Source organism: Manduca sexta, chromosome 11 (assembly GCF_014839805.1).
Source record: "Manduca sexta isolate Smith_Timp_Sample1 chromosome 11, JHU_Msex_v1.0, whole genome shotgun sequence".
Lineage (NCBI taxonomy): Eukaryota > Metazoa > Arthropoda > Insecta > Lepidoptera > Sphingidae > Manduca > Manduca sexta.
This window is the reverse complement of record NC_051125.1, coordinates 5077977-5091682: the sequence shown is the minus strand read 5'-3', so window position 1 is coordinate 5091682 and position 13706 is coordinate 5077977. Positions and strand designations below refer to the sequence as shown.

Below are 13706 nucleotides of genomic sequence, written 5' to 3'. Positions count from 1 at the left end.
TTTCATCTCCGCACAGTTTTATGATTGTATCCATCGCTAGACTACGGACAATTCAATTTACAAGTGCATTCTTCGTTTTCAACCAAACAAAACTATAACATGATCAAACTGAAAGTTTTATTGGAAAATATTGAATAAATTGCAGGCTCTCTCGGGAATCGTTCGAGATGTTAGTTTGGATAACAAATTTTGATCTGTTTATGCCATCAGATATAGTAAGTAACATAGATTTATAAAGCATTTGGTGATATTAGAAAAATAAAGAATTGATCGAAAACACAAGTAAAATGGTATATGGTAATGGTATTAGTATTTTCATAGTATTAGAAAATAAAAACTATACAAAAGAAAATATTTCTAAAGCGGAAGCAAATTATATTTCGATAACTTTCAGCGGTGGCACAATATCTCTTTAAGTCAAATATGTATATCAAAGATACATTTCCGCCATCCAGTAAAGCGCCCATTGACGTCGCCAGAAATTTAATTTCGTATCGTGAATTGGAAAATATTGCTTTCATGTAACGTTACTTCTGCCGTATTCACATGGTAATGGAATCTCAATAAAAGGATGCGTGCATTTTTGGCTCCAACGATGTCGCATATACCGAACAAACAAAGTTTTATTACATACAATTTTGCTATAAAACCATATATTTCCAACGTATTTTAAAATGTTTCAGACAAATCGATAAACACGTTTGATCAAACATTGCGAATTGAAAACCAAATTGTACCAGTTCATTAAACACTGTGTTTGGTTCGTGAACTTTTTACATCAATAAACAACTCACCTGACTGAGACTGTCTCCCAAGCTGCCGTCCGCATCGACCGGCCTAAATAGATTCGGTTCTTTGATCGGCAGGTCTCTGGGTCTTTGTTTCCTCTCCTGGGCTTCCCTCATCGCTTGACTCTGTAGTCTTTCGAAGAATTCTCTTGGCTTTAGCGGAGGGGGTTCATCGTCCGGCGGCGGAGGGGGTGGAGGGGGTAATCTTGTCCGCGGAGAGCTACGAAGAAGCGAGCGCTCGTCATCCTCCGTTGAGCGTTCATCGTGATCCGATTCTGAGCTTCGACTGTCCCGTCTTCTTATGCCCTGAAGATGTGGCTCTAGGAACGTCGCATTTCTGGAACAAGGATAAATACATACATAAGCAACTTGATCTATGTAGATCATGTATTGACATTTTTCATCGGTGTGCGACATCAGATTTGTGTAGTCATTGCTAAAACATACATAAATCATCCTATTCAGGCTGTAAGCTGTAACTGAAAGTATCGATTGTGCTCGGGTATAATTAAGTCTATATTACAGCTTGATTTAATAAATCGCTTTCACGTTTGCTCGCCAAGAGAGACGAAACAGCGTTTGGCGTGCGTAATCGATTCACATACAACACTGTGGGGTACCAGGCAGTAGGCAGTGGACACCGGCAGACTAAAGGGACATTAACTAAGATTTATACGCGCCGGTGGCAGCACGTGGGTATTAATTAAAAATCTCCACACAGCGCGACTTCGCGTACGCAGCGCAAGTGCGTTGGACGTTTTCGCCAATTACTCACCCGCTCTGGCTGTAGACGATTTTTGTACGTGTATTTCCTTGAGCGTGCAAATACGCTGCCATAAACTCGAGTGCGCTTTACCAATAAAATATTTTATTATGTGTTGTACTCGCATGATTTTTTTTCATAAAAAATATGTGTTATTTAATCGTGGGTTAGTGATAATTGGGTTGGTTGAGGGTTAAATGTGAAGTAACCGGCCACTACCGTAACAAAATCAATTTTAAAACCCATTATAATACCGCAGCGACGCAGTAGCCGCATCTATTATGTGTTAAAGCCATCGGAGCTTCCTGTTCGTGTTCATACACAATTTAACCCGTCTCGTGTGTTTGACGTTAAAAATGTAACAACACTGTCTGCCGGTGACATGTGGGTGACACTCAATTTAGTGACGAGCGGACCTATGCAACGTAATCACTATCATGTTAATTGTACGTGAAGGGTTGACTGATGGTTTTGTATGGCGTCTGCAAAATTAAGTATGAATACTGTTCATCAAGCAACCTTCACTTTTACAGCAATGTTTATCGTAGAATTTCTGGATCATCATTTTCCTGGCTTTACTCGGGGGATATGCTAAAGTCGTATTTTTACGAGAATTTTTCGACTTAAGCTCTTCAATCAAGTTTGATTGAAACTAAAGCCACCGTGAGAGAATTTCGGATAAGAAATGTGATCACATTATCTTACTTAATAAAGCGCATCTAATACAAAATATATTGCGATTTCAAATTGATTCGTTGACGTCCATAAAGCATTACCATTTCCGTTTCCATTAAACATAATACAATAAAGTGTAGATTTAGAAACATTGAATAAATTATAAATGCAATAAGTACATTTTTTTTTTCGGATCAAAATATGTGTAGCTTTGGAGCAAGAACCAATTATGAACAGAATGATGGAATTCAAGAGAGTCAATATCAAAGTTTTCGTAGGCAATTAGAAGTAAGTTCTTAAGTGTTGAAATTTCATTTTAATTTGAGATGTAATAACTTAGCTTTTAGATTCGTTTACGCATGCCGCCTTCCTTTTTCTATACAGGAAGACGTTACGACGTCCGAGAAAAAAATAGGTTAACAACTTCTACTTCAAAAAAATATAAATATTTGAACAGAATTCAAAAAAGTTTTAGTTTTAAACAGATAACAGGGTTTATTTTATCAAAAACGAAAGGATTTAAACTAAGATTTGTTGCGTGATCTGAATTATATTGTATTTAATTTATTTGACGTGGTGTTTTGTTTCAAAAATCGTTTATATATTTTGAGCATAATTTTAAAATTTATAGAAAACTCTAACTTTTAGAAGTTAAATGTGTAAGTCGTTGTAAATTTTCGCTTGCTTTAAATCTTTAAAGAAAATATCGTGAGGCGTTATTAATACACATTTCGAGGGTAGGTATAGTATGACAACTCACACTAGGCCAGTGTGATGGACTAAAGTCTAAATACTCTAAGTAATAGAGGATGCCCATTAGGTTAGTGTGTAATATAAGGCTGATATTACAAATATATACTAATATAAAATAAAACAAGGTATGAATATTCAAATAAACAGTGATACGACGATTACGGAGACACGTAATATGGCGTATCAAGGGTAAGATGTATGGCCGTGATGTCGCAGTTTCGATTACGCATTACACGTAATGGTTGCGGTAATGTGCAGTTGAATGGGGACAGTTGGTAAGTAGCAGTAAATGTCGAGATCACCTCGCTAAAGTGCGTTTAAAAGTAACGATACAATACATATTTTAGATATCTACGCTTACACCGTGATTTGGCAGTCGATTTGGAACCAAAATGTCGTTAACAATTTGTACGACACAAAAAATAGTGAATTAAATTACTGTTATAAATTAAAAAAAAAATAGTTTTTGAGAGTGTTTTTCACTCGTTCAAGTTTGATAATAATAGTAACGTCACGCGATAATTAATTCATAGTTATATATGATTATACATATATGAATGGCACCGATCGTAGTGATCGTAGTAGTACGTGATATTTAGTTACATTACCACGAGGTCTCATTTATTATTCCTAAAGATTAATTTTAATGTTTATAAAAAAAAAAAAAAATATTACATTGTTTTTTTTAACTCTATTATTGATACAAAATTTAAAAATTTCGTTTCCAAACCGACCATACAATCACGGTGTATATAAATTACTCAGTAAACGTACTATCAACCGCGTAATGTTTAGATAAATACCTCGATCGTTTTTGAGTAGACTCCTTCTACTACGTGAATCGAAGCTAATAATATGCCCTCTTATTTATTTTTATGCAAGTTATTGTGTAACAAAGGATATGTAAATATTGTTTACATAAAAAAAGATCATTGTAATTGTGTGACTACGATGGGGACGGAAGCCTCAAAGAAAAACAGTAGCGGGCCCGTTTTAGTAGCGCTTCGAGATATGATCAGCCATAAAGTTCCTTTTGAAGTTTGTAGTTGATTATATTATATTGTTATTAAAATACATACATAACATACATAACATCACGCATTTTATCCCCGAAGGGGTATGCAGAGGCGCAACTAGGGCACCCACTTTTCGCCAAGCATGCTCCGTCCCATGACGTGATGGGGGCGAGCCTATCGCCATATCGGGCACAAATTCCAGACTCCGGGCTTATTATTAAAATAATAATTTATATTTATCTTTTTATTAATGTAACATTAGTTTGAAAAATAATAAAAATAATGTACATTAATTATAACCTGACTAGGAAAATAAAAAGCCTCTCCAGTTGCAGTACTATTTGAAACTAATTTCAATAATGTAATAACAAAAATGGCATTTCCAATTATTTTTTTTGTAGTCATGCTATATCTACGTCACAATATTAATCACAAAACTATTCACTCACGTATAGTCAGCCACAAAAAATACTGAACAAATTGTGTAAACCCAAATACGTGCACGTATCGGCTCGCAAGCTTGTTTGCAACAAATCAGTATCACATGCCGCGGTCATTACGCAGGGCTGACGCGACGGCTGAAGGGCTCCCATTAATAACACGACATTTGAACGCAAAACTCCGCGACACGAGCGCCGATGACGAGCATTAATTAATTTTAATGCGGTGTCACGTGTTACGTAACTCGTTAATCATAACGCAATTAACCGGACCTTGCAGTTTGCGCAAGCTGAAAAGGTCACGCGAAATTGGAACCCTGTGTCGTGTCGCGGGGCAAAAGTACGAAATTAATTACCGTGTTATGTAATTTAAAATGGGTTTTGAGTTAAATATATTTCGAGGTAAAGAAATTACATTTATAAAAACATGGCAAAAGAAAAACGGTACTCAAGTCAAAAAGAACATTGCGTTGTTAATAGATTACGTAATATTAAATGTTCGAGCAACATGTTTGACATTAATTTTAGATCTAAATGACAGGCCAATAACGAGTAAAATAAGTTAGATAACAGTATTATATATAAATTGAAAAGAGTTACCTAAAAGCGTAACCAATACAAAATAAAATAAGTGTACATTGAAGAGTATTTTTTTGGTTACTTTTCGTTCGCGAATTCGACACTAAAAGCTTTGAATCAAAAGTATCCGTTTTCAATTAACTCACCATTTACGGTATTTTTTGGAAAATATATATCATTTATGTCGTTTGATGGAAAAAAGCTCGTATTATCACCAAAGCACAGGTCGGAAACGCGAGATTAATTGCGAATGCCTTGCACGCACTGCACGCAAATATTTTTCATCCGCTGTAGGGTTGTCAGGATCGCCATTTTGAAAGTAATTATTAAGTAATTGGAACGGATTAGATACTTAGATAAAATCGATAGGAGTAAGATGATAGCCACATTCCAGTGGCGAAAGGTGAAATATTCGAAAGGGAAGTTGTCACAACATATAGGTATTAATATGTATAAATGCGGTTTACAAATCGTTCTAATGATAATTAGATTCTAAATAAGTTCTACATAAAAGAAAGCCGGCAGGAATCGAATTATATGGACCCTTCGCCAATGCTATAGTATGTCTCAGTAAATTATTACAATGAATAAAAGTTATTTAGTATATACATAAGTATAAAAATACACACGCTAGGTATGAAACATGAAGACTACAAAAAATTAAATTTAGTATAATTCCATGAAATTATCCGTTGAATAATGGCTGTCACCAAGCTACAAAAATAATACACAATGAATAATATTCGTATTAATCTTTGAAAGTGTTATTTATTAAATTAAAGTGACTCCGCTTAACTTTGAGCTGTCTATGGTATGACCTTGGATATTATGGAATTATCTACTATGAAAATTACGACTTAATTAGATTAATAGCAATAATTAAATTGACGACCTTCATAGCGTGGCGGACAAAGATATTAAAGACCTCGATACCCGCATCAGCGTAAAATAGATTATTTGTATACATTTTAGACTGATTACAAATTTATTCCCAATATGCGCAATAAACTCATAAATCAGCATAGAACAGAATCATCTAATGAATATTTAGAAAAAAATCACAATATAAAACATTTACTTAACCCCTACTCTTTTGTAAATAATTAAAAAGTATCAACCCTATCGCCGTAGGGTTTTGTTGCATTGTTTATCATAGACCGGCAGCAGCCCTAATGGTCGGCTTTGTTTTTCTTAATTTTGTGACCGCCCGAGGACCGCAGGCGCTCTGTTACAAAGCAACTCAATGTACCGAAAACTACACTGGCCAGTTTAATTTAATATTATGTCAATTTTCTGTGTAACGTTGAAATGTTACTTGTTTTCCGTGACTTGAGCTGTGGTTGCGTAACTCGGGTTTCAGAAATTGGAAAATTAATTTTAATTACGGTATATTTTGTATAATTTCTACATTGAATTTTTAATAAATATAAAACGTTGTAGTAAAAAATTGGATATTATTTATGATGACTAGTTACCTTAAGTGGAGATTAAAAACTGCTTATCTCTAGCATAGCGAGAACTTTTTGAGAAGACCTAGGTATGCCTCGGCACTTTATTGTCTGCGAAGGCAAACAAGATAACAATCCACACATAGTAAGTGATTGTCAAGATAACATACAGTAACCCAACATGATAATCTCTAGAGAATTCTTAACGACTATGAGCAAGCAAAAAAGCTACAACTAAAATATGTTTTAACGTAAAGACAAAAAGTGCATATTTACTTAAATATTCAGATAAATAACATTTACTAGCACGTTCAAGTCAATTCTATAAAAAAATTAAACAAACTCAACCGAAGGGTTACAGATTGTGTCACAAATCAATCAGTACGCGAACGACTTCAAAGGTACAAGTGAAAAAGCGACGACATAAACGCTCGGATCAAGGTGCAAGGGGCACGTTTTATTGTGGCACTTCAGCATTGGCCGTGGTCGCGATAGTGTTCAGTGGCTTGCAGGGACGTAGCCAGGATATTCTGTTGGATACATAAATTATGTCATAATAATTTCTCATATAATATCATTACTCAAATATCATTTTTACATAAGTAAAAAATTTGCATGTCAATAAACTTGACAAAATTGATTGATCAGAAGCCAAAATTAATTATTTATATTGTACCAATTTTTTCGCCTACAATTGGCAGTAGCTTTAAGGACCACTATACATACTGATTCGGTATGTTAACGCGCATATTAAACATTAAAATAAAACTACAATTCCAATTAAATGTATGACAGGATCCCAGGCTTGTTTGGCCAGGCTTGCTTGAAACGAAAGCAAAAGAACGACTGCAAGACCTCAAGACACATAGAGCTCCGCATAGATCGCACCTTCATGAGCATTTTTTTAATTGTATAATTGTGACATATAGGTGACATTGTAAATTTTTTTTTTTGGAACAAGAAACACCGTCTCTCCGTAACCACGAAGGCGACAATCTTCGAAACCTCAAAAAGAAAAATTAAAAATACAAAAAACAGCGATTAAATCCAAAAAGTAGTTTTATTCGACCACTAGATATTATAGGGCATGGCCCTCAATAGCCTCTTCTAGATTCGGCCTGGCTCGGCGTATGAATGGCGTTGCATCTGTCACAAAGGACCGCCTCGCGCCGAATGCAATCGCACTGTGAACAGGCACGTTTAACCGTTGGAATTCGATTTCAATTCACTTTTCTAAAGAATTCCTTTGGTGGGTGGTTTTCTATATCCGCGTAATTTTCGACAATTGTAAGGTATTCGAACGATGAAAATGGCTAGCGGGAAAAAGCCGAATAGCGCAAAACTTGTGAGTGGATTTGCAAAATTGCATTTGCAAGCTAAAGTAATTGAATTATATTTTGCCTTGTGTATAACATCATGATCGTTGTATGGACAAATAAACAAACTGCTTTACATACAATTTATATAGGTATCGTATCTTTATAATATGTATGACAGTATTTGAAAATCGAACGCAAACAATAAATACCAAATCAAATATAGACAGTAATCTAAAACCTATTTATCAATGTTAGATGTTTAAAGGTAAAGATTGTCGGGAACAAATAGTAAATATCGAGTAATTGACACTCGGCATGACATTGAGACCACTTGAAACCGACCCATGAAGTACATTCTCAAAGGTTGGTACTCAATACTCAATAACTTATTTATTATGCTAAGAAGTTTAGACATACCAGTATAGGGACCTCCTATTTAAACAATATATTATTTTAATAAAAATATTTGCTAGATAATAAATTCCCACTCCCAAGCCACAAATAAAATCACACATTTTTGTCTTTGACTGTACCTAGTCATTTTTTGTTCAAAATATGGAATAGAAAACGTGGAAAAAATTATGTTTAAGGTTTTCCATTATAATATTCCGTTTCAAATTATTTCATTATGGTTTGATGAAAGGACGTTACAAACTGCAGTTACCGTGAAACTACCGTTTAGTGGGAACTTAGATAGGATATGTGGTAACGAAATGCACGCGATTTTTATACACACATTTAAAAAATATAATTATTTTAGCTCTGACTAAGTACTTACTTCGCCTATTAAGGCAATATGAACACAAAACTAAAAACCAGCAGAAACACTCAGAATGAATGATTGACAACACCGTATACCTAAGTAAAAAATAATGTATTATCATGTTATGAAATATGTTTTTAATTATTAATATTCTATCATTTTGTTTTTGGTCTACTGTGATACAGGTCCGGTGCAGTGACCGCCGTGAGCTGATGTAATAATTAAATTGTTGTGTCTATGAATAAATAAATAAATAAATAAAAGGTTTAGTTAAGAGTCTTTTTCTAAGTCCATATCGGAAAATAATAGTAGGGGCATTGACTGCGGTCGAGGAAGCCACTTGGTGACGGACACTCGGAGAAGAGCAAACGATTTGCGACACTACGCCAGATATTCCTGAACGCGATAATTGATCGGTAATTATAGGATCTGTATTCAATGGACTTGCTTTCTGTCACTATTATTACGCGAGTTTAAATGCAATTAAAACCTATTTGTAGGTTGCATGTTCCGTATAATATCTGTATAGTGTAAAAGTGAATGCGGCACGTGTTAATGACTGAACAACTTAAACCATTCACTATATCTGACTACTTTTTATTCCATAAAAAATCGACCCTACAAATGTAGTCAGTATGTGTATTGAAATGTCATTTAATGACATAGGCATTATGTGTAAAGAAAATTGTAAGTACGGCAAAGGTATCTATAATTAACAACTACTTTCAACACAATTAAACTGGAAGGCTAATTCCTGTTGCATAAAATATAGTTTATACCAACTCATTCAGTGCGTAAATTAATTGAATTTAACCATGATTCTGAACAACATTCAAGTGAAAACGTAATCGCTTCAATAAACACTATTCGAGTACTTCGCTGATTTTACCATTGGGTTTCTGAACGTATATTAAACAAGTTACGGCTTAAAGTGCTCGGGGTGTCGCCGTCTGCACTAATACAATTATAACTGCATCTAAGCTCTTAGTCATCGCCGCTCTACCTTCACCTTGCGTTTAATAAATTTTATTTTCCCGACTGACGGTTTCACAAATTATATTTCCTCACGTTTAGTTGGAGTGGCTAATTTTACTACTATGACTAGAAATTTGACACTCGTAATAATGTGCTTTTTAAGTCTATTTTTTGTAGAATTTATAGATGACATAAACTAATAGATATCCTTAGTGTTGACTTATTGTTTAATGTTACATTTGAATCGTGTCAGCATTTGCTTTGCAAAATTCTGTTTGGCATAAAATTCTATAGAGCTCGCAAACATGAGCTTGTCGCCTAGTATAAACTGATGTATCAAGCAATCCTGTAAAAACTGATTAATCAAAATCGTAAATCCGAAACCGAAAAGGACTGATGAAATCAAAAACCCCTACCCAATAGATAGTATACTGAAGGGTCAGGATACGTAGGATATCTGTAAATTCCATCCGTTGGAGCCGAAACAAAAGCCGATTTTAACCCTATTACCGGCGGTGCTCGGTGGCCCGGAATGACCCGAGTTCCTTCGTGATAAAGTCGGCGAAGATAACACTTACCTTTCAACTTACAACTGAACCCTCATTTAGAGCCTTATCAAATGGTGAATAAGGAAGTGTCATTGGCAAAGAAGGGTCTGTGGGTCGGTTCAAGAGTATGAAACAGAAGTGTATCTACGGCAATGGATATTGGAATCCTACTAATAATTTAAATGCGAAAGTTTGTGAAGATCTATGTATGTATGTTTGTTCCTCTTTCACGAAAAAACTATTGAACGGATTTGAATGAAACTTTACAGTAGTCTTGGTTATACATTAGAATAACACATAAGCTACAATTTATAAAGATTTTGTGTAATTTGGTCATAGATATCAAGTAAGTCGGAAGATATGTATCCCGGAAAACTCTTTTACGCGGGCGAAGCTGCGAGCAAAAGCTAGTAATACTATATTTTAGTTATCGAGCTTACTAATAAAATAATGTATATTATACACACTATAAATAATCGCTATGTAACTGTAAGGATCTGGATTCGATACTATACATTTGTGCGAAATTTTTGTTTCCAAAAATTACACGTTCGCTGCCGGGGTTTGGAATTTGTGGTCGATATAGCGCCAGGCTTATCCCCTGTCACTCCATGGAACGAAAATAACATCAGCGAACCGCGTGTTGACTAGTTACGCCCCTGCCTATCCTTTCGGGGATAAATCTTGAGCTTATGCACGAATGGTAGTGAAATCTGAATAATCCACGGAAGTATAAATTTAATTCATATCTTTAGTATCGTATTGGCCGTGTTTCTGCGATTATTTACGCCAGTCAACATTTCAAAGCGTTTAATAATGATACTTTACTTATCTGCTTAATGAATGTAAAGTTTCCAAACGAAGGAGCTATTATTTTGCAAATATTTAGTTTATGGCGAGCCGATAGCTTTGCACAGACAAAAAACTGGGTAGTTTCAATATCAACAGACACTTTTTAACAATATTTTTTGGGTATTTGCAAATATATAATATAATGTTTGAATACTTGACACTAAACACTGTTGAAACACTTAATCGAATTTGGCATGGTGTTATAAAATAGTATGTTCCATATTTGCATTGGAAATTATACAAGATTTTTGAAAAAGTACTTTCTCTCTCCACTACCTTATCTGTGCAAATAAAATGTAACTTTATAATTACGTACAGAGATTCTGAAATTAAGAAATTGGAGTTGCTGGGCAAAATGGTAAAGAAAACGTGTAATTTATAGTGTTCGTAACAAACTAAGTGACTGGCTGTGCACCGCGAAGCACTGCACGCCATTAATTTTGCAGGCGTTGACACCAAATGCTCTTTAGCTGTTATAAATCAAATCAAATAGTTTTAGAATTAAAAGTACCTTATTTATCAGACTTTTAATGTAACAAAATAGAAATACTGAGCGTAGAGACTATAGCAAACAAAGAAAGGATAATAATAAAATAGAGTACACGTCGAATTGAAACCCTTCTCTTTCTTTTGAAATCGGATATAAATATGTATGATTGGTAAATTTAACTTCTTACTATGTTACTGATCTCATAACTAGTAGATAATGTTTAGCACATGGGCAAGCCATAAGTTATATGCTTCATCTTAGAAAATAACTTGGGGGTATTATTTGGGAAGAGGTCTTTCAAGCGAGAGGATCCACATACAACACCTGGTATAAAATATTGAAAAATACTAATAAATACACTAGCTATGTACAGTCAGTCACGAAAGAACTTGAACAAACTTAAAACTTCAACGCGCTTCTACACATTGAGTTCAAACTTTTTTTTATTTATCTAAAATAAAGTAAAGCCTTGAAAGTTCATTTTAGTAAATAAAAAACGATTTTTAATAAGGACACAATAGTTTAAAGGCGATTTTAAATTTTGAATTTTTTCATCTACTTTTTTGACTAACTGTATTTACATTGAAAATTCCCACGGTACTTCTTTTGTCATAATGCCATACATGAGCAGCGATGTACGATACCGTGCAAGTTTTCTTCGCACTAACGATAGGAAAACGACCACTTTCTACAGGAAACGTTGCGTATTTATAATGACGGTTATGATACATATCGGCATCTATTGAATTTACAGTGAAAGTAAATAATTACAAACAAACAAGATTTCATGTCATACGCGCTTTACTTGTACCAATATCGTGCCATTTTAAAATGCAACTATTGGCTGTTAAATATTGGTTGTAAGTGGTGAAGTGTCCATATAACCCGTTTCTTGTCTTCCCTTTCGTAATTTATGTAAATCTAATTATCATTATAAAAAATTGCAAACCGCATTGATGCATATAAGTACATATGTGTTGTGTTGGGTTTCTCTCTGAACCCCAACACAACACATAGGTACTTTCAACTACCTTTCGGAAAACTTCACCTGGTACAAGTAGTTTGAGACGTCAGTGAACGTTCAAGTGACTGGAAGGAGTAGTTGTTTAAGAGATTCATACACTTTCTTAGATTGGGTCGCTTGAATTCAATACTGCAATACATATTATGTTGAAAAAATAACTTTAATGATGGCATAATTCGATCAAGACTCAAGAGTTACTTTAAAATAATTTCTAATAAGATTCGGAAACATGCCTCGCGTATGTTTTTTGCAAAACAATATTATGGTAAATATTATGAAATAATTGTAACAATTATTATGAACACTAACAATAAAAGATTGTACCTGAGTTATGATTATTTCCTTTCATTAGGCAGTCTTAAAGAGAACTGTTAGTTTCATCTGAAACGCATAATGCGTGAAACTAAATAATTATCTGCATACAATGAATTTACTTTGAGTTATCCCTAAACAATGATTAATAATGGAATAACTGTAAAAAAATAATGAGTTCATTAGAATTCGCCACCTCGCCATAAAACAAGAAGTCACGTAAGCACAAATTAATTTTTCCCATCTGATAAAGCGAATAATTATGCAAAAGTGAGACATCGTCAGAGCTCTTAATCCCCAAGATTAGAACGGCGAGGGTCGATCAAAGAAAGCAAAATGGGAACATCCCCACTTTGGTTAATATATAATGAGAGATTCGTTTAAATCGCCGTGTTTACATTAATTTAGTGAATATAAATGTTCCGTCGGATCTGGCCTCGGTTTGTTCCTTGTTTATTCACGAGGGCGAACTTCAATCTTCATTTTGGAAGTGTTTGCCTCCTGAAGAAGTTAATTACGAAACTCAACTTTTGATCTCGACAAATAACTTTCCTCGCGACCGGAATGTTATCGTTTCCATTTGCGGCTGGTGTAAATGTGGACCTTGTTTCTATTTACTAATGGTCTTAAATATTTATAGAAATACTAGAATAAATGTACGAGACAATTTTGTTAACCGTTGTTTTAGCTTCTACCGTTTACATGCGGCTCGCATGCGTTTAAGGCACGCCCCTGAACAAACGGCCTTGAGAATCCATTCCAAACTTTAAGGCGTACGAGTTACGGACGGGAATAAGCAGATTTATGAATAATTTCATAAAAAAATAAATTTCAGGCCTTTTTGATAATTTTAAACTACCAAAATATTCCGTATTAAATTATATAATAGAATCAGTTGCAAATTAAAATTATGTGTAGGTACTGTAGGAGGAAATGTACAAAATCAATACATGCACATTAT

The 13706-nt window shown here is 34.4% G+C and overlaps 1 protein-coding gene across 1 annotated transcript in view; it reads right to left on the bottom strand.

The window, feature by feature from the left end:
- LOC115442429 (protein sprint) overlaps window positions 1-13706 on the bottom strand; it is a gene marked incomplete at its 3' end in the record, with an annotated part of 260741 nt that overhangs the window by 20594 nt on the left and 226441 nt on the right. The window contains 1 exon segment of the mRNA XM_037437367.1: window positions 795-1125. Coding sequence (XP_037293264.1) covers window positions 795-1125 — 331 coding nt within the window.